Genomic DNA, 20,955 nt, shown 5'->3' on the forward strand with positions numbered 1-20,955 from the left:
CTGGTCAACCTCACAGGGCAAGATGGAGTGAAAGACTAGGAACTAATGGTTCTAATCATGCAAATGTCTGCTGACAAGGGGTCTAAAGCCCATGCTGTTTCTTTACTCTTTTGAAGGCTCCTCAAGACCAAATAGTCCTGTAGTTACCAGTTGTCATTCTCGTCTCTCTCTCCCTCTCTCCTTTTTGTTTCCGTCATGTTGTTCTTAGAATGAATGAATCCTGTTATTTCTAGTTGTACTTTGTTATTATGTGCTTCAGGCCTGATTCAACTCAGAGGCCTTCTAGTTTTGATCCTTGTTTTAGGCGCATACATCAGTCTCCATTTTCAATGCTGTAAATAGTTAAAGCAAGATGAAACAAAGAAAACAAGAAAAAGAAAAACAAGGAAAAGTAGAGCAAGAGAAATAGCTAAAATTCTGTCTGAGGTCTGGAGGGGCACAATGCAAGCTGAGCTGCGCATCTCAGGCTCTTTCCTTCAATGCCCCACCCTGTGGGGGTGGTTCTGAAGCCCAGGTGCATCTCATAACATCAGCAAATCGCAAGAAGAGAAAAGGCATATTCTTGATGACAGAAAAGTGTTTTTTGAGACCTGACTACAGGGATGTCGACATCTTTGCCCTCTCTGCCTATCCTAATAATTGTTTGCTCCTCTAGAATTTGACCTCATAGTGTCCTTGCCATGACTGTGTCGATGGTCCTTATTATGGCAGCTTGGAATTAAGTCCTGAGGGCAGAAAACCTGACTTTTCCTAACAGCTATCAAGACTGGCACCCTTCCTCTTCCCCATATAAAGTGGGTTCCAACTCCTTTCTCCCTCTAATCTTCACATAGTCCATAATTTTTCACATTCTTTTTCAGAATCTCATTCTCAGGACTCAGAGCCATATCCCACAGGGTTATGACTCACATACACCCCTTCTCTTCAAAACGCAGACAACTCACTCCTATGAATACAGCCTGCATGTATGCCCCTTGCTGTAATAGTCTCAGTAAAGGAGACCGCACTACAGATGACAGGATATATGTGACAAGTGTCCTTCTGAAATTCAGATACACTTATGATCTTCTCTTTTACATTTGATGGATTCTAGCACAGACCAAATAATAAAGAATTACTGCTGCACAGCTGAGGTAAATTAAAGTCAATGCATTCGAGACTTCAGGGATGAATGGAACCTGGCCTGGAATACTAAGTGTAACTCATAATCAAGGGTTTGCCTGGAGGTCTGGAAATAAGCTGCTCAGGTGAGACCAAATTTAGGTTGAAATTTTGCAGAGTTCTGCAGAGCATACACTTTCCTCTATCCCAGCATGACTCTTTGTCAGGCTTCCTGCCATCAGTACTCACCATTCTTGCAGAGCAGGACAGCCAGGAAGTCCTGAGAAAAATTGATATAGAGCAAGAGGCTGGGTGCCCAAGCTGTCATGAAGCTAAGTGTGATGTTTTCCTTGGATGCAGCTGACTCTGCATAGATGGCTGAGGATGACTGGCTTAGGTTCTTGGTCACTGGGTAGGGTTCTTGAAACACATAAGTAACTGAAGTACCAGCCTCAAAAACAGCAGAAACTTCTGCAAAATATAAGAGGAGAAAACACATTAAAATATGAATTTACTATTCAGTGAACAATAATAGCTTGTTTATTGATCCTATGCATCAGGCACTGTGTGAGGGTTTGTACATTAATTATATGATATGCTTTCCACAATAACTCTCAAGTGGCAGAAGTCATTAATCTCATTTACAAATGAGAATCTGAGGCTTACAGAGGTTAAGAACCTTGAGCAGATTGCACAGCTAAAGGAGCAAGCTGGGGTTTGCATTGTGAAATCTAGGTCCAGTTTAATATATATTTGCGGAATAACTACCAAGTGTCAGGCTCATTTTTCAAGAAGCAAAGATAAAATGTCCCTGCCTCCAGCATAGTATAGAGAAATTTCACTGGGACCATTTTACTTTTAAAACGGAGATGCAAACAATTCTGGTTTGTGTTTTCTGTGCATCAGGAGGGTCTTAAGTGGGCTTTAGATTAGTGAGAGTCGGACACTGTGCAAGACACCAGCAGTGCTCCATGGTGTTGGGGGAAGTGAGAGGCCCCATGGAAACAGAAGAGAGGGATCCATGGAAACAGTAAGAAAGGCATAGGCGTCCTACAACCAGACTTGGCTTTTTAGATGTCTAGGGATTGGTATCCAATCCTCCAAAGAGAAAAGCCTGGGACAAATAGGCCTCGGTGCCACATCGCATAGCGTTCTGCCCCCGCCGCGAGGAAAGGAGGCAGCTCACGCCGATGGCACTCCAGGGGCAGGAGCAGGCCAATCCCAGGGCCTTCCTGGGCAGTCCTCGCCCCACTGCAGCTTCACGGAGCCAGCACGGGATTTGGCTCCAGCACTGGATCGGAAGCCTCGCTGGGCCAGCCCCAGGCAGGAAGGTGGGAGCTGTGAAGACTGTTTTCTCATTGGGAAATGGGAAGCATGAATCCTACCCCGACGTTCCTGGGGATAATAAGATGATGTGTGGAAAGCACTCGAGGGTTTCCCACCCGTTTGCTCTCAGACTCCCAGATCAGAAGATAATTCAGCCAGAACTCATTCCAATTTTCTTTACTTATAAAACCTGTTTATTGTCTGTGCATCTATACCGAGGCTGAGATATTCTCTTCTTCTAATTGAGGCTACTCTGAAGTTCACTTTCAGTTTTGTCTGTACAGCAAGGTTTCTTCCTAGAACAGCATAGCTTAGATCTGGCAGCAAAACCCTGTCATGGAAGTAGCACAGGGAACGTGAGCCGTATTGGCATAATAGATTTCTCTTTCCAACGGACATGTGGTATGTTCCTAGTTCCCCGTGAAATTCTCTCACTGAATTGGTGGTAACTAGGACATAATCAAACCTGGCTTTTGCTTTCTAATTCTATTGCAAATTTGTTCTACTTTTGTGAAAACTCTATAACAGCCTGCAACTGTACCAACAAAAAATGAAGGTTGCCTATTTATGCATATTGTTAGCAGGTTGGGGATACCAGTTTACTTTTGCTAAAGGCTCAGAGAAAGACATCACACTTGCCACACAGGTCACGTCATTCCTCCTGATTGCAAAGATGTGCGGTGGAGACTTGTGGCAGGGAGGATTCAGGTTAATTATCAGCTTGATTCAAGTACTTTCCTTGAGTGAACTAAGTTCCTTGGGGACATATTGCCTGCCTTGTGAGCTACTACCTCTTAGTTAACAGAAAAATGTTTTTTATTTGATGTTTGGTTTGTGTGTGTGTTCAAAAGTAAGTATAATTCAGAGCATTCTGTTATGTAGCATATTAAATATGGACACATATAGTGCATTTTTTCTTTATACTTAAGACAGAAAATTAAAATTAAAATTTTAATTAAAATGAAAATTTTTTAACTAGAAATGTCCTACCAAATTTCTCTCATCCCTCCTCCCCTATTTTTATTGGTTAGGTATTATCAGTTTCAATGTAAAGGAAGTTCAGCAAAACCCCTGGATTCTATTATTCTCTCAGTTTCTTATAGTTTATAAGTTAAGAGTTTACTTAAGCTCTCTGATTGATTTGTCTGAACATCCAAAATCATCAAGATAAATAGAAGACAAATCTTAACTTTGAAAGTCTCTATCAATGACCATCACACTACTTCCAGACCACAATCCCAATATTAGCACATCTCTTGAGCACCTACCTGGTGGAAGGAACTATGCTGATTATATTCTGAACAGGTAAGACACACATTAAACAAACACACAAACAAACAAATGAAACACTGATTGAAGGTAGCCTGGTGTATGATGTGTGAGCGACAGTAAATCATTCCCAGAGTTGAATGTCTCCAGGGGCCAGAGTAGCCTGGGAAGATCTGAAAGAGGAGCTCAAGGCTGATCAGGCCTTCACCTGTGGAACGAACTAAGAGAAGTAGCCCGGAGACCGGGGCTGCTGCAGAAGCTGCGTGTCTGAGTCAGCCACGCAGTCTGACTGACTTGGAAGCTGGTGTGCCATTCTCTAGTTCTCACGGGCTCCCACTTAGCCTCAGGTTATTCAAACATAAACAGGGATGAATTCAGGCTTGTGGTGGGTAGAAAGATTTGAAGTAATTATGTAAAGTCAGGGCACATAGTAGGAACTCAATAAACGATAGATGGTCTTAATAACAGTGATATAATTAAATTAAAAATTAGAACAAGCATGAAGACAATCCTGGGTAATGAGTAAGCTAGTGGTGACCTAGAAATCAGTTAGGTTGTAATGAATTTAGGAAAACATCAAACAAACTAAAAATAAATGAAACTATTTGCATAATATTTAAAAAAAGTTCTTAAAATACTTTATGATAATGATCCTATGAATATGTGCTTTTATGTCCTTATTGTTTAGCAATACATATTGCAACACTTATAGAGTGATATGTTATCTGGCATTTGCTTCAAAATAATAAAAGAAGAAAAGTGGATGTGAGCATTTAGATTAAAAAAAAATGGTCATGAGCTGATAATTGTTGAAGCTAAATAATGGGTGCATGAGGTTCAAAAACGCTTCTCTCTACTAGAGTATATAATTGAATTTCTCTGTAATAAAAAGTAAAACAAAAATAAGTTGTCAAGAAGGTAAATATTAGAGAATTTTTCAGTAGGTTTTTTGCAACCAGTAAAGTGTACCTAAATATACATATTATTTTTTCACTCAAATCCTATTACTAAGGAAATAATTGATTAATGTATTTATCACAGAATTATCTACATGCAAAAATTGGGATAATCTAAAATTTAACAATATAAGATCAAGTATTTAGTGAAACTCTATGTGAGGCATCATCCCAAGTGCTTTGTGAAGTGCTCATTGCACATTCACAACAACCCTTTGTGAGGGATTCCTGAATTTTCCACATTTTTTACATCTATAGATGAGAAAACCAGAAATCATAGGGTTGAGTTACACAACTATAGTCCCACCTGTAGATTGTAGATGTGCCAGAATCCGAACACAAGCAGATCTGGGAACAGAGCCCCATTATTGCTAAGCTAAAATGCTCTGGTGGTAGGAGGGCTTAAATACACAGAAACAATTCCACCAGATGGACTACTCTGCAATCATTAAAACTGACAAATTATATAAGTATGTCTACAAAATGAAATACAAAATTCAGGATATAAAATGTACTATACAAACATCTTAGCTCTATTGAATGTCTATCATCAGAAAGGGAGACAATAGCCAGTATGGTGAGGTTGTGGAGAAATTCGAATCCTCATATTTTGCCTGTGAGAATGTAAAATGGAGCACCCACTTTGAAAACCAGTTTGGCAGTTCCTTAAAAACTTAAACATATAGTTATGGCATGACCCAGCTATCCCACCTCTAGGTTCCTATGCAAGGGCATAGAAAACATAAGTTCATACTAAAACATGTACAGGAATGTTACCAGCAGCATTATTCATAACACACACACAGGGACATCCCAGACCATCAACTGATAAATGGATAAATGAAATGTGGTGCCTCCAGGCTCTGAAATATTCTTTGGGAAACAAAAGGGAATAAAGTACTGAAAAATTCTACAACACAGATGAACTTTGAAAACATGCTAAGTGAGAGAAACCAGACCCCAAAAGGCCATATGTTGTATGATTTTATTTATAAGAAATATTCAGAATAGGCAAATCCATAGTGACTGAAAGTAGATTAATGGTTTCTAGGAACTGGAGGCAGAGGTGATTGGGGAGTTTCTGCTAATGGATATGAGATTTTTATCATTTCTTTGGGGGAAATGATACAAATAGTCTGAAATTAGATAGCGGTAATGGTTGCACAACTTTGTGAATATGCTGAAACCCTATGAATTGTGCAATTTTAAAAGTTCAATATTATGGTATGTAAATGATCTCTTTTAAAAAAAAACACACAGAAAACTGCCTATTTGAACCGTATTAATTCATTCCTATAAAGAATGAAATTAGGGTCATATAGGGGTAAAAGGAACCAAAAAGATGCTGGTTGACCTCCAGCTCCAACATTTATTTGCAAGTCACTAAACCTACATGACCTTCAATGTTTTCAAAAGTTAAATGCAGATATTACCATCCTCCTTACTAGGTTGGGGATAAAGAATAAATGTTTCAGTCAATAATTACAAGTGAATATAATTATTATTTCTTTGCACTATAATCAGAAACAGAAAGTGGGTCAATGGACCATGGTTCTAGCCCAGGCAGAGCTAATGGATAAATCTCCCTAATTCTACCCCAGATATTTCCAGTATTTGCAGAGCCTGAAATATATATTCCATAGTACATTAGCACAGAAGACTGCCCCAGCAGAAAACAACTTTGTCCAGGACCATCTTGTAGTTAATGGCTCCATTTCAGTCCCAAGCTATGTTCCCCAAAGGCAATTGGCATGGCTGATAAACTTGGTAAAAAGGTCCATCTTATAGACTTGGGAACTGCTGAATATAAAGAGAAGTACTTCCTTAGATTTATGAGACGGGGGGGCAGGTAGAGTTTGGAAACAGTGAAATATGAAACAAGCTGAAAGGCTAAACATATATTTGTCCATTTTGCTTATAGATCAAAATAAAAAGTGGAGAGCAAGCACAGAGGATATTCCAACAAATTCGGTCAAATGATACAGTGGCATGGACAGCAGATAATTCATAAGAGCTCTTTCAGAGAAAGGAGCCATTGAAAAATTACGCTAAATTCAGAACAATATGATTTATGAGGTATTTGAACAATGACCCTGGAAAAATGCAGAGAGGTCGACTGTTATTTTCCCCCCCTCAAACAGAAGCTTTGGCTATAAATCCTGTAAAACACAGCCAGGACACTTCATTGCAGTCCTCGGCAGTGTGTATTCTGTATTTGCTTCTTCTAGCATGTGGAACCAGTCTAAGGGCGGCATTCAAATTTTTCAGGGAAGAAGTTCAGACCTCCCAGAAGCACTTTGCTTGTCTTAGCTACATTAGGAGCCTCTCTGGACAGGCCCTGCTTTAGTTCAAGCTCCAACGCAGGGCACAACACTCTGTGGGTTCTAGAATTTGTACCATTAATTTTCTCCTAGGGTGCACAATGCTCTCCAGCACTGACAAGCAAGTAACTCATACTGACTGGGAGAAGGCTGGTGAAATTTGATGAAGAGCATGGATTTCAGGTCCCTCAAAGACCATACAGAGTGCTTCTTTCATTTCTGCTTTTAGGTTCCAACAGGAAATTGGATTAAATAAAGCATTGCTTGGAATAGGGGTTTGGGAAATGTGCTTTAATAAATTGACAAGTCTTTTTATAACTGTTACCAGTGTTTGTATATAAATAGTATTTAAAATGGTGATTAAAAGCACTTTATTTTAATAATTTAAATGCTGTTCTTTTTAAATTTATTTTTTAATTTTTTAAAATTTTAAATGAAAGTTTACATTCAATATTAATTTTTATTAGTTTCAGATGTATGGCATAGTGGTTAGCCAACCATACAATTTACAACATGTTCCCTCTAATATTTCCAGTACCCAACAGGCACCATGCATAGTTATTAAAATATTATTGACTATATTTCCTATGCTGTACTTTATATCCACATGACTGTTCTCTAACTGCCAACCTGTACTTCTTAATCTTTTACCTTTTCACCCAATCCACAACTCCTTTTCCACCTGGTAATCATTAGTCTGTTCTCTGTATCTATGAGAGCGTTTGTTTGGATTCCATGTATAAGTGAAATCATGGTCTTTTTCTTTCTCTGACTGAATAGTTTCATTTAGCATTATGCCTTCTAGGTCCATTCATGCTGTTGCAAATGGTAGGATTTTGTTCTTTTTAATGGCCAAGTAATATTCCCTTGTATATATAGGTATCACAGCTTTCTTCTGCACTTGCCTATTGATGGGCAATTGGGTTGCTTCCATACCCTGGCTACTGTAAATAATGCTGTAATGAACATAGGGGTGCATATATACTTTTGAATTAGTGCTTTTGGTTCCTTGGGATATATACCCAGAAGTGGAATTGGTGGGTCATAAGGAACCTCCATACTGTTTTCCACAGTGGCCGCAACAACCTGCATTCCCATCAACAGCGTATGAAAGTTCCCTTTTCTCCACATTCTGGCCAACACTTGTTTGTTGATTTATTGATGGTAGCCATTCTGACAGGTGTGAGGTAATATGTTATTTGGTGTTAATTTGCATTTCTCTGATGCTTAGTGACTTTGAGCATTTTTCATATGTCCATTGGCCATTCATATGTCCTCCTTAGAGAAGTGTCTATTCATGTCCTTTTTTTAAATTGAAGTTTTGTTTTGTTTTTGGTGTTGAATTCTATGAGTTGTCGTTATTTTCAAGGCATGGATGTTCTAGGGAGAGCACAGTGTGGATCCTTTGTCTTGAGACTTTTTTTAAAAAAAATTGATTTTAGAGAGAAAAGAAAGGAAGGGGACAGGAAGAGAGAAATGTCAATGTGAGAAAGAAACATTGATCAATTGCCTCTTGCATGCACCCTGATTGGGACTGAACCTGTAACTGGGGTATGTGCCCTAATTGGGAATGAAACTGAAATCCTCTGGTACATGGGACTACACTCCAATGAACTGAGTCACACCCTCCATGGCAAGTTGTATGAGTTCTTTATAAATTTTGGATATTAATTCTTTATCAGATGTATCATGGGCAAATATGTTCTCCTATTCAGTGGGCTGCCTTGTTGATGGTTTCCTTTGTTGTGCAAAAACTTTTTAGTTTGATGTAGTTCCATTTGTTTACTTTTCCTGTTTCCCTTGCCTGAAAGGTATATCGGATAAAAATATCACTAAGAGGAATGTTTGAGGTTTTACTGCCTAGTCTTTAATCCGTTTTGAGTTTATTCTTGTGTATGATGTAAGAAGGTGGTCTAGTTTCATTTTTTTGCACATATCTGTTCAATTTTCCCAACACCAGTTACTGAATAGACTATTTTTACCCCATTATGTTTTTGCTTGCTGTGTCAAATATGAATTGACTATAAAGGTGTTGGTGTATTTCTGTGCTTTCTAACCTGTTCCATTGATCTATATGCGTGTTTTTATGCAAGTATCATGTTGTTTTTATTACTATGGCATTGTCATATAGTTTGATATAAGGTAGCATGGTTTCTCTAACTTTGTTCTTCTTTCTCAAGTTTGCTGTGGCTATTCAGGGCCTTTTGTGGCTCCATATAAATTTTTGGATTATGTGGTCTAGTTCTGTGAAATATGCCACTGGTATTTTGATAGGAATTGCATTAAATCTGTAAATTGCTTTGGGTAGCAAGGACATTTTAACAATGTCAACTCTTCCTATCCATGAACATGGTATATGCTTTCATTTCTTTGTATTGTCTTCAATTCCTTTCTTCACTGTCCCATAATTTTCTGAATACAGGTATTTTACATCCTTGGTTAAATTTATTCATAGTTATCTTATGTATTTATTTTTGATGCAATTATAAATGGGATTATTTTCTTTTTCTTTTTCTGATAGTTCATAATTGGTGTATAAAATAGCAATGAATTTCCAGGGATTTATTTTTCATCCTGCTAACTTACTGAATTTCTTTGTTAGTTCCAGAATTTTTTTATGGAATCTTTAGGGTTCTCTCTGTATAGTATCCTGTCATCTGCAAATGATGACAGTTTTCTAAGGACAGTTTCTAATTTGGATGCCTTTTATTTCTTATTCTTGTTTGATTGCTGTGGCTAGAACTTCCAGTACTATGTTGAATAAGAGTAGTGAGAGTGGACAGCTCTATCTTGTTCCAGATCATGAGAAAGAAATGCTGTTGTTTTTTTTTGCCATTAAGTATGATGTTGGCTGTGTGTTTGTCAAATATTGCTTTTATTTATTATGTTGAGGTACATTCCCTCTATTCTCAGTTTGCTAAGAGTTTTCATAAAAAAAATAGGTACAGGATTTTATCAAATTATTTCTCTGCATCAGTTTATAAGATCATATGATATTTATCTGTCATTTTGTTTACTTAGTGTATCATGTTAAATCGGTTGTGGATATTGTACCAACCTTGCATCCTAGGAATAAATCCCATTTGATCATGTTGTAGTATCTTTTTAATGTATTGTTGGATCTGGTTTGCTAATATTTTGTTGAGGATTTCAGCAGGGGTATTGGCCTATACTTTTCTTTCTTTGTAGTGCCTTTATGTGGTTTGGAATTAGGATAGTGCTGGCCTCATAAAAAGAGCTTGGAAGTCTTCCCTCCTTTTGAATATTTTGGAATAGTTAGAAGAGGATAGGTGTTAGTTCTTTGAATGTTTGGTAAAATTTGCTTGTGAAGCAATTTTTATTACTGCTTCAATTTTATTAGTTGTAATCAGTCTATTCAGATTTTCTGATTCTTCCTGATTCAGTTTTAGAAGACTGTGGTTTCTAGAAATTTATCTATTTTGTCCATATTGTCCAATTTCTTGCCATATAGTTGTTTGTAATATTTTCTTACAATTTGTTATTGTTGGGTTGTCAGTTGTTACTTCTCTTTCATTTCTGATTTTATTTATTTAGGTGCCCTCTCTTTTTACCTTGATGTATCTGGCTAAAGGTTTGTCAATCTTGTCTATCTTTTCAAAAAACCAGCTCTTGGTTTTATTGATCTTTTGTATTACTTGTACATATACACATTTCATTGATTTCAGAGAGAGAGGAGAAGAGCGAGAGATAGAAATATCAATGATGAGAGAGAGTCATTGATCAGCTGTCTCCTGCTGGGGATCGAACCAGCAATCTGAGCATGTGTCCTGACCAGGATCCATGATCTCCTGGATCCTAGGTAGATGTTCTACCGCTGAGCCATGCCAGCCGAGCTTGTATTGTTTTTAAGACTCTATTTTGTTTATTTCTGCTCTGGTCTTTATTATTTCCTTTCTTCAGCTCACTTAAGGTTTTGTTTGTTTTTCCTTTTCTAGTTCCTTTAATTGTACTGTTAAATTGCTTATTTGAGATTTGACTTGCTTCTTGAGATAGGCCTGTAATGCTATGAACTTCTGCTTAGGATTGCTTACCTTGTGTCCCACAGATATTTGGTTGCTGTGTTCTCATTTTCATTCGGTTCAAGGTATCTTTTAATTTTTTACTTGATCTCACTGTTAACCTATTAATTGTTTAGTAACATGTTACTTAGCTTCCATGTCTTTGTGTGTTTTTTAGAGTTTTTTTGCTTGTGATTAATTTCTAGTTTCATACCATTATGGTCAGGAAAGATGCTTAATATGATTTCAGTCTTCTTAAATTTAGAGATTTTTTTGTCTCCTAACATGTGGTCTATGCTAGAAAATGTTCCACATGCAATTGTAAAGAATGTATATTCTATTTCTTTGGGGTAAAATGCTCTGAATATATAAATTCAATTAATTTGATTTAGTGTGCCATTTAAGGTCATGGTTTTCTTGTTGATTTTTAGTCTGTAAGAGCTATTCATTAATGTTAGTGGGGTTTAAAATCCCTTATTATAACTATATTATTGTCAATCTCTGTTTCTTTATGTCCATCAAGATATGTTTTATATATTTAGGCGTTCCTATGTAGGGTGTATATATGTTCATAAGGGGTGTATCTTCTTGTTGCATTGCTCCCTTTATCTTTATGTAGTGTCCTTCCTATAGCTTTTGTCTCTTCCTATAACTTTTTTTAAATATCTATTTTGTGTGATATAAGAGTTGCTATACCAGATTTTTATTCATTTCTATCTGCATAAAATATATTTTTCCAACCCTTTAATTTTAGTCTGTGTGTGTCTTTCATTCTGAGGTGGGTCTCTTGCAGATAGCATTATATACGGATCTTGTTTTTCTTATTCACTTAGCTACCCTATGCCTTTGATTGGGACATTTAAACAGTTTACATTTAAAGTGATTGTATTTATTTCTATTTTATTCTTTATAACTATGTTCCTCTATTATTCTTTTTTATTTTTCTCCTTAAAGAAGACATTTAACATTTCTTGTAATATTGGTTTGGTGATAATAAACTCATAGCTTTTTCTTGTTTGGTAAGCTCTTTAATTCTTCTTCCATATTAAATGATAGCCTTGACGGATAAAATAATCTTGGTTGGTAGGTCCTTGCTTTTCACTTTGAATAGTTCATGCCATTTCTTCTGGCCTGAAATGCCTTTGTTGGGAAATCATCTGGCAGTCTAATGCGAGCTCCCTTGTAGGTAAGTGATTGCCTTTTTCTTGTTACTTTTAAGATTCTCTCTTTGTCTTTAAACTTTAACATTTTAATTACAACATGTTTTGGTGTGTGCCTCTCTGCATCTTGTTTGGGACTCTTTGCACTTCCTGGACATGTGTTTTTGTTTTGTTTAGTTTTGTTTCACCAGGTTAGGGGCATTTTCAGCCATTATTTTTTCAAATAGGTTCTCAGTCACTTGCTGTCTCTCTTCTCCTCCTGTGACCCCTATGATGCAGATGTTGTTGTACTCCATGTTCTCCCAAAGGTCATTTAAACTATCTTCACTTTTAAAATCATTTTTTTTGGCTCTGACTGGGTGTTTTATACTACCTTGTTCGCCAAATCACTGATTTTACCTTCTAATTCATCTGATCTAATGTTTATTCTTTTTATTGTATTGTTCATTCTAGGTAATGTATTCTTCGTTTCTGACTGGTTCTTTTGATGCTTTCTATGTTGTTTTTCACACTGTTAAAGTTCTCACTAAGTTTCTTGAGCATCTTTATATCCATTTTAAAGTTCTATCTGGTAGATTGCTTACCTCCATTTCATTTAGCTCTTTTTCTGTAGATTTCTCCTGTTCTTTCATTTGGTGCATGTTTATTTGTCTCTCCATTTGGCTGCCTCTTCATATTTGTTTCTGTTATTAGGTGGATTTGCTATGTCTCCCAGTATTCTTAGAGTGGACTAATGTAGTAGGTATGTTTTGGGACCCAGAGGTGCAATCCTCTTAATCACCTGAGTGTGGTGCTTCAGGAATGTCCCTTGTGTGGGTTATGTGAGCTCTCCAGTTGTAGCTGAATCTTCATTGCTAATAGCCCATTAATGTGTCAGGTCAACCCTCATGGATGACTGTGAGGATTGACTCTAACCAAAGTGTACAACCTGTTGTGCATGTGCTGATCACATGAATCCGAGTTTACTTCAGCAGGATCTGGTGCCTCCCGAGATATTTCTTTGGTTGCACCTCTTGTGTAGCTTATTGGATCTTGCTGGGATGTTGTCTGAAGCTTGCAACTAGGTTTGTTGTTTCTTGGGGCTCTTGGGAGGGATTCTGGTGCAGGTCAATGTTAGATACTCTTATGACTGTCTCTAGCCTACCTGTTTGAAATTATAAATCGATCCATAGTTTGTGGCTACCTCTGCTGGGCCTGAGTGGGGAGGACCTAGTTGTGCATCAAGGCTAGATTTTTCCAGCATCAGGCCTAGAGCCAGGTCATCCTAAGATCTGTCTCCACTTGCCTCTGCCTGCTGGCTGCCTATTAGGCTCAGTAACTGAGAAAACCTCTGATGGTACTGGAGTTGCAAGAGGTTGATTCTCAGTGAGTCACCAGGTGTTCACCAGATTGATATAGATTCAATCTCAGTGCCAGTGTTGGGTTTGAGACCACTGAGTAAAATTCCAAGGATACACCGAGGCTAGCTGTCTCCCATAAGGTAACTAAAGGACTTTGTGGTGTGTCAAGGTCTCAGGGAGTTAGCAAGGTGAGACCAGTAATGTTTATCAGGCCCAAAGAGACCAAGATTTGGCCATGTGAAGTAAGGACTCTGCACCAATTTTGTGTGCGAAGGAAATATAGCCCCCATCCTAGAGCCACACAAAGCAATCACTGACACTTTCTGAGTCCTACCAGCCTTCTATACCCAGGGTCCAGACAGCTGACTCCTCAGCAGGGTGTGAGCTCCATAGGCTGGAGTGATAGGTAATCTAGAGGGTGAGGCTATCACCTTCCCGCAGGCTGATGTCATATGCAGTGGAGTGCTTCATTCAAGAACGATGGGATCTGTGGTTTGGGCAAGGGGCTCAGCACAGGACCCTGGCAGCTATCCCTTCAGCTCTCTCCCTGGAGCCACAAACCCCAGTCTTTCTTCACACAACTTTAGTCTGCTCTGCCTCCCTTCTTCCAGAGTCTGGGTGAGTGGCTGCAAATGAGGTTTTCTGTGCTGTCCCTTAAAGAGGGCGCCTGGGTCTCTATCTGTCTCTCCCTGGCAGACAAAAACCCTGCTTCTTTTCACAACCAGATGTTATGTGGCTGCCTCTTCCTGGCTCTGATTCTCTGGGCTGGGAAGCCTGGTGTGGGGTTGAGACCCTAAGTTCCTTAGGGGAACCTTTGCAGCTGAGATATCCCTCCAGATTCAGCTGCCTCCTGTGGGAGTAGGGTCAGCCCTTTTCATGTCCCTTCCCTTCCTATCAGTCTTGACATGGCTTCTTCTGTAAATCCTTGGTTTTAGACTTCTGTTCAACTAGTCTTAAGCTGGTTATTCAGGTTGATTGTTCTATAATTTAGTTGTAATTCCAGTTTGGTCCTGGGAGTAGGTGAGTGTAGCTTCCACCTAGTCCACCGCCACCTTGGGTCTCTCTAAATGTTGCTCTTTAAATATTTTGTTTATTTACTTAAAAAACATCTTATCAATAAAATAAACTTAAGCATTCTGCAAAGACAGAGAGTAGACCAAATCTTTCATCATTCTATTTAAAAATACTGTTTACAATGAAAAATGAGATTTTACATTTTGTAGAGTTACCTTGAATTCATCTAGGTAATTTACATCATGACTGTCATTCTTTGTCTAAGGTGCACATCCATCATGGTTAGCTTTTGTCAATGCAGTTAATTAATAAGATTTGAGGGGATGTAGAAAGGCAGCAGGGACAGAATTTTGACTCTTCTGTTTTATTTTCAGCCCCCTGGTGAACTAAATGTAAGTGTCTGGGGAGGACTTTTAAAGCCTCAAACCACAATTATGTCATCTGTAGAATAGGGAGATTTTACTAAAGGCATGATACTGCTTTTACTGGCTTACCTCCACTATCCCTATTGTAAAAATGATTTAATTGCTTAAGGGTATCTAAGGTTCCTCCAGGCTAGAGTCTATGATACTTTGATTACATTTATGGACTGAGGAATCAGAACTGGAAAGGTCAGTGCACCCTTCATGATCCAGGTGGCCCAATGTAAGTGAGAGTCCACCTTTCCCAGTGCTAAATTGACCCTTGGCCATGGAGAGCCTGTTGCTCTCTTACTGTCCATTTAGTACAATTTTGCTGCCAGTGTCCACATATAGTGATAATGACTATATGCAATTATGTTGAGGAGATATGCAGAGTCTCTTAACACAGATAAACTGAGGAAGACTAAATGATAATTTGAGGACTCTCTAAGGTGACAGAATAATATGACTGGGTCATGGGATGTAGGTACCACAACACAGCAAATGGGAAAACAAAAATGCCTATTGTACCTTTTTTGCAAAAGGGTCCTTCATATGGTGAATTGGTGCAGTCGCAGAAGTACCCACTGCGCTTCTCCACACACTTGCCCCCATTGTGGCAGATGCTGCCGTAACTGCTGCAATGTCCAGGGCATCCTGGCCGGACTCCAGATGTGACCTTGGCCCTCTCCTCCAGGTCCAGTTTCTGCCCATTCAAGTGTAAGGAGCGTATGCATCCTAGAAAGCCTTTCTGTTTTGATGATGTTCCTCCTAAGTGGTGAAAAACAAAAGGAAAAAATAAATAATGTATCATAGGGTTTGTATTGGTATTTCCAACAGTTAACTCTTGTTCTGCTGTGATGCTGTGGTGGGTTTTTACATTAAAGTTTCCATGGAGAATTAGAAATTTAAAGGGCCTATGAAAAATGCATTCCTTTTCAAACTGGGACAAATGCCACCTTCCCCCCCCCCCCATACAGATCCACTCAAAAAAATTTTTTAAAGATTGTAATTCATGTGGAATCTTGTATTTTACATACTTAAGGTAAAACATTAAGATAAGAACTTGTCATGCTCCTTGCAGATGAAATAAAGTGTGTTTTTGGTCCACAGCAGACATTTCTGTGAAGTGGAGTACAGAGAGGGAAATTGTGCCTCTGGCAAAGTTAGAAGTAGCTGTTAGGCTCAGGGAGTGAGAAACTGCAAGGAGTATTGCAATGCTTATCCGGGGCAGTGCAGTGGACTAGAAAGAGGCTAGACTTTAGACAGTACAGACATGGAGTCAAGATCCATGCTACTAGATGATTAGCCATAACGACCACTGACTCACCTGAGCACCAGTTACTTGATCTGTCAAATAAGAATAAGTTTATTTCATGTGTTTACAGTAAATCTTAGTTCAGAAGTAAAACACCCTTAATCACTTTTCTTGCTATCCCTTCTCTTGAACCCTCACATGATATGTACGTATGTATGTGTGTATATATGTGTGTGTGTGTGTGTGTGTGTGTGTGTGTGTGTATATATATATATATATATATATATATATATATATATATATATATACCAGAGATTACCCTCAAATTATTATTTGGAAGACAAATTTCTTCTTCTGAAATACAGAAAAAAGATTGCAACGAACTTTCTGAGGAGGCTATATCTTGAAGGTTTCAGAGACATCTGCAACAGATGAGACTCAAAGATACAGAATGTTTTGTTACTTTTGGAAATCCAGGACTCTACTGGCCTAAACCTCTAATATCAGAAAAGTGTGTATTAAGTGACAGCATGCCAAGAAATTAGCTAAATCCTATCATCTAGATGGTCTCAGAGAAGACACATGTCCAGCATGAAAGAACTTAAGTTCTATTCTAAACTCAATGCTTTGGGCTCAAATCCATGCACAGGGCATGGAGGACACTCAGGTCCTCCAGGTCTACCTGGAGTACTAATGGAGGGGAGAAGTGTGTTGGAAAAGAACAAGGACTGGCTGCCACTGATTTGCTGTGTAAGTCATCTCTGCTTTGTGTGCCTCATTATTTATAGTTCTTCCTATTGTAACTTTATTAAATCTTGGTCTGGCAGATAACTGGATAAAAATACATTTCCACTAGGATGGATACAGAGATGAATTCCAAATATGCTGTCTCAGACTAGGAATATAGATGTTCAACAAGAAACAGAGCTGAAAGTTAAAGAAATGAATATGTAACGTAAAATTTTTCTGGCATCTGTTAGTCTGGCAGGGTGGACAAACAAATATTGGAAATGGGGATGGTGGCAATATAGGGTGGGAGTAGAGACAATCCTGCCTTCCCTGCATCAGTCCAGGTCATGAGACCTGTAAATATATGTATGACAGTCACTAACGGCATCTAAAGACAGAATGTTCCCGAAGGATTAACCCAGTCTCTTGTCTTGAAGTAATGATAAAACTCCATTTTATTTTCAGTTCTGGTAAGTGATACCCAAGCTGGCCAGGAGGTCAAACCCAAATTGCATTCTCCTGTCTGTCTCAATTTTAGTGAGTGAGCGTCCTTTAACCACAAGATAAATCGATTGTAAATAAAGCAGATCATAGAGGAAGGTTCGTAATTTCTTCCCAGGAGATTGTGTAGAACAGAGAGGACAGGACTTATGTAGTCAAATGTTTGGCTTATTTTTCCTCATTTTGTAGTCACTCCCTGTGGTAGATTTAAATAACTCTTCGTGTGTCTCGTTAGTGGCACTTTTCTTCTGGCCAAGGTGGATAACGCAGCATCTAGGGCACATGTTTTTGCACATGGTTCAGTCGACAAGCTTATAAATGGAAAGCTGGCTGGGGGGTTCCTCTGACAGACACATGCCTCGACGTCTGAGACACAGAGAACATGATGAGAATGACCCAGAACAAGGGGATCAGCCCAACCCAGATGCTGACAAAACACAATGACACAAGGGACTCTGAACTAAATGGCAAATAAATTAAATTTCGGTTTTTACCTGACTGCTTTTTTATTCTTTGCAAGGGATTAAAACACTAGAGGTCAGACTCCTTTATTCGTTATGGAGAAGTAATACAGAGGTTGGAAAAGTAGGTTTACCGTTGTTTGTATGGAAAATAATACAATAAATTAATAATAATATAAGAATAAACTCTGTTTCGTGTCTTCACAATTGCAAAAATAATTTTACCCACCCCTGTACATAGACTCAGTATAAAATAATTCTAAAAATATGTCCCCTGCCCACACACTCACACCCTGTCAGGCTGTCAGCGCCTCCATTTCTGACATCACCTACTGTGTACAGTAGTGTTGGCGCTGTGACTCCCTGTGCAACTTGAGTACTGTGCAAAATGCAGCCACAGCCTTCCCCCTCCTCCTCTCTCACAGCCCTCTCCCCGCCCAGCCCTGTGTACCAGCTTTCCCAGATACCTATGCACACACCTGCTTCCATCCACACCCAGAGCACACCCTGCTTGAATCCCAGCAACTGGTCTCCCAACTCTCAGCCCTGACTCTTTTGATCCACTCGCCACTTTGCAATCGGAGAGGTCAACCACATGTGAAAATTTAACTCTGCCACCCCTATTTGATACCCTTCAGAGAGCAATTATTGCAGAAAATCAAACTTGTATCTTTAGCACAGCTGATCTACCATGAAAGATCTCATCTCCACTTATCTCTCCATCTTCCTGCTGGGACTTCAGGGCACCATGCATCTGAGTTGCTAATGGTTCCCCAGTGTTTTGTCTTGACTTTGGACTTCCTCATATACCTTGAATTTATGTCGTCTGGCATCTTCCCCCATACCCTCCATGGTTCCCCTTCTTCATCCATACCATCACAAAAACACACACCTACACTCCTATATATTCCTTAGTTCAAATATGTCTTGTCCACCCAGTATTTATTTTAACTTTTTCTAAATTTTTTTGAAACAAAAAATATTTTAAAAATCCTAGTATGTCTTCCACTGAAGAATCAGGAGGTCTGTTGACAATGAATTTGCTTTCCTGTAGGACAAGCCTCAGCTGCACTAAGAGAGGACACGGGTGCACTTGCCACTTGGCCACATTCCCCACCAGGATCCTTTCATTCATTCCCATGGTCTTCCTGGTCCTTACCCGGATTTGATCTTTCACTTGCTCTTACATACTTTTATTTGCTTGTCTACATCTTGTCTAGAGACGGTTGAAAGAACATCAAAAAAATGCAGTGTTATCACTAAAGCTGCTGAAAGTCATTTAATTGAGGCTCATACTTAATCTATAAGATGTTTGAGAATCAGAACAATGCCTCTAATTATAAAAAAAAAAATCAAACATATTTGCTATATGCTAAAATCTTTATAATGAGCTCATTGAATACTCAATGGGGGAAAGGTATTGTCCATATTATTTATGTTACATAGTTGAGAAAACTTAGTGTCACAGACATTGCTTTGGCCAGAGTCAAGAATCAAATGTTTTTTATGTAGCAGGGCCAAGAGTTAAACTAAGATCCCTTAACCTTCAAAGCCTATATACTTTCACCCCCTTGAAATCCTAAAATGAACTATTTAATTAGACAGCTTGGGTCAGTACTGCAACTAAGTGATTTTCACCACCTTCCAATGGTGTCTTACATAGTTTCTCCTATCAAGTAACATACACATGTGTATTTAGCCTCTTGACTTTCATATCACTCTTCCTGACAACTTACACCATTAGTTAGCTGGCCTTCCCAGAAGTACTTTTGAATGAACACCCTTGGTATCAAGCGTGTCCATTGTGATGTTGCTTCCTTGGACTAAGTATGAATCAACTCTTAAAATCATGACTATCATCATTTTCAGCCTGTCTTAAGAAACCTCCATGTGTCATTTGGACAAGTGCTCATGCCTCCAGGGAAGCAGCTCAGTTCCTCTTGCCTTCCTTGAGTGTGAGTACAGGACCCTCTACTTCTCGTGTGTGTGCCCTCATCACCTTTAACATGAAGCACCTGAACATGGGAATGTTAATTCCCATCCAGTGGGGATGAAGAGTCATGTATTGGGATCTCTGAAGCTTTATAATTTATCAAGTCACTGTAGTCACTGTAGTATTTTCCCCAAGGAGTTATAAGTTGAGAGTAACTTTGGTGTATTTTGACACAAAAAAGAAAAAAAAAAATTCCATGAAAGACCAAAAAGCAAGAAGAAAGCAAAGCCACAAACAAGTGAGACTCACAGGCCAACACCTTTACTAAATGCCCACTCTATAATTTCAATACACCTGGAAAATGTGGCATTGGATTTAGAGAGAGGGAGACTTTTCTTGCAGCTACATACCCATGGGCATGAGGATAAAGCCACCATTCCCAGTATGTACATGGAGATAGCCGACCCTCAAGGAGTGAAAAACTAGTCCCCAGGCTCTTCATTTTCACTCTGCAGGTAAGGGTGATGAGTACACTTGGGCTAGTTGTTTTCCTACCAAGGCCCATGGCTATGGCAGGTCACCTGGAATCCATACCCAAGTATCCTCATTTCACAGTGCCTGGGGTGCCAGCTCTTGGACTCCTCTTGCCCCATCCTCATAAGGACTGGACATTAGTAGCAACAGCAAAGCAGATGGATGAGGCCTCCAGTGTATCAAAGACGGGAAGTCCATGCATGCAGCAGGCACTTCAGAAGCCACATGCTATAAAGTTCCTCCTACTCTGTTAAAGACACGTGGCCACTAAACAGCATGGTTGGAAATGTAACTGTCATGGGGATAAAAGCCTATAACTTAAAATATTATTTCTGGCAATCCTGAACGTATTGACTACTGTGTCAGCACTCAACTTGTCACATTCCCATAGTAGGGACAGTGCTAAGAAGTGCATCTTATTTTATAAAATTCAGCCCATTTCTGTGCTCAGGAAGTATTCACGAGCACAGCACACCACCAGGGGTTACAGTGCTGAATGATGCTCTGTTTTGATTTTGCTCTTTTTTTTTTAAATCACTAAATTATAAAAATAGAAATACTCAACTTCAGCATTTTCAGCCTCCTGATATTTCTAAATGGACATATCACTGAACACTAAACAACAAAATTCA

The 20,955-nt window shown here is 38.9% G+C and overlaps 1 protein-coding gene across 2 annotated transcripts in view; it reads right to left on the bottom strand.

Moving 5' to 3' along the window:
- The window catches only part of CNTNAP5 (contactin associated protein family member 5), a 724,101-nt gene that overhangs the window by 109,026 nt on the left and 594,120 nt on the right, over positions 1 to 20,955 (bottom strand). For both annotated transcript variants that reach the window (XM_087819922.1, XM_087819923.1), the window contains 2 exons: positions 15,439 to 15,678; positions 1,351 to 1,572 (listed from right to left, as the gene is read on the bottom strand). In XM_087819922.1, coding sequence (XP_087676048.1) covers positions 1,351 to 1,572; positions 15,439 to 15,678 — 462 coding nt within the window. The remainder of the gene's footprint in view (positions 1 to 1,350; positions 1,573 to 15,438; positions 15,679 to 20,955) is intronic.

This window comes from Miniopterus natalensis, chromosome 8 (genome assembly GCF_054644295.1).
Source record: "Miniopterus natalensis isolate mMinNat1 chromosome 8, mMinNat1.hap1, whole genome shotgun sequence".
Taxonomy (NCBI): domain Eukaryota; kingdom Metazoa; phylum Chordata; class Mammalia; order Chiroptera; family Miniopteridae; genus Miniopterus; species Miniopterus natalensis.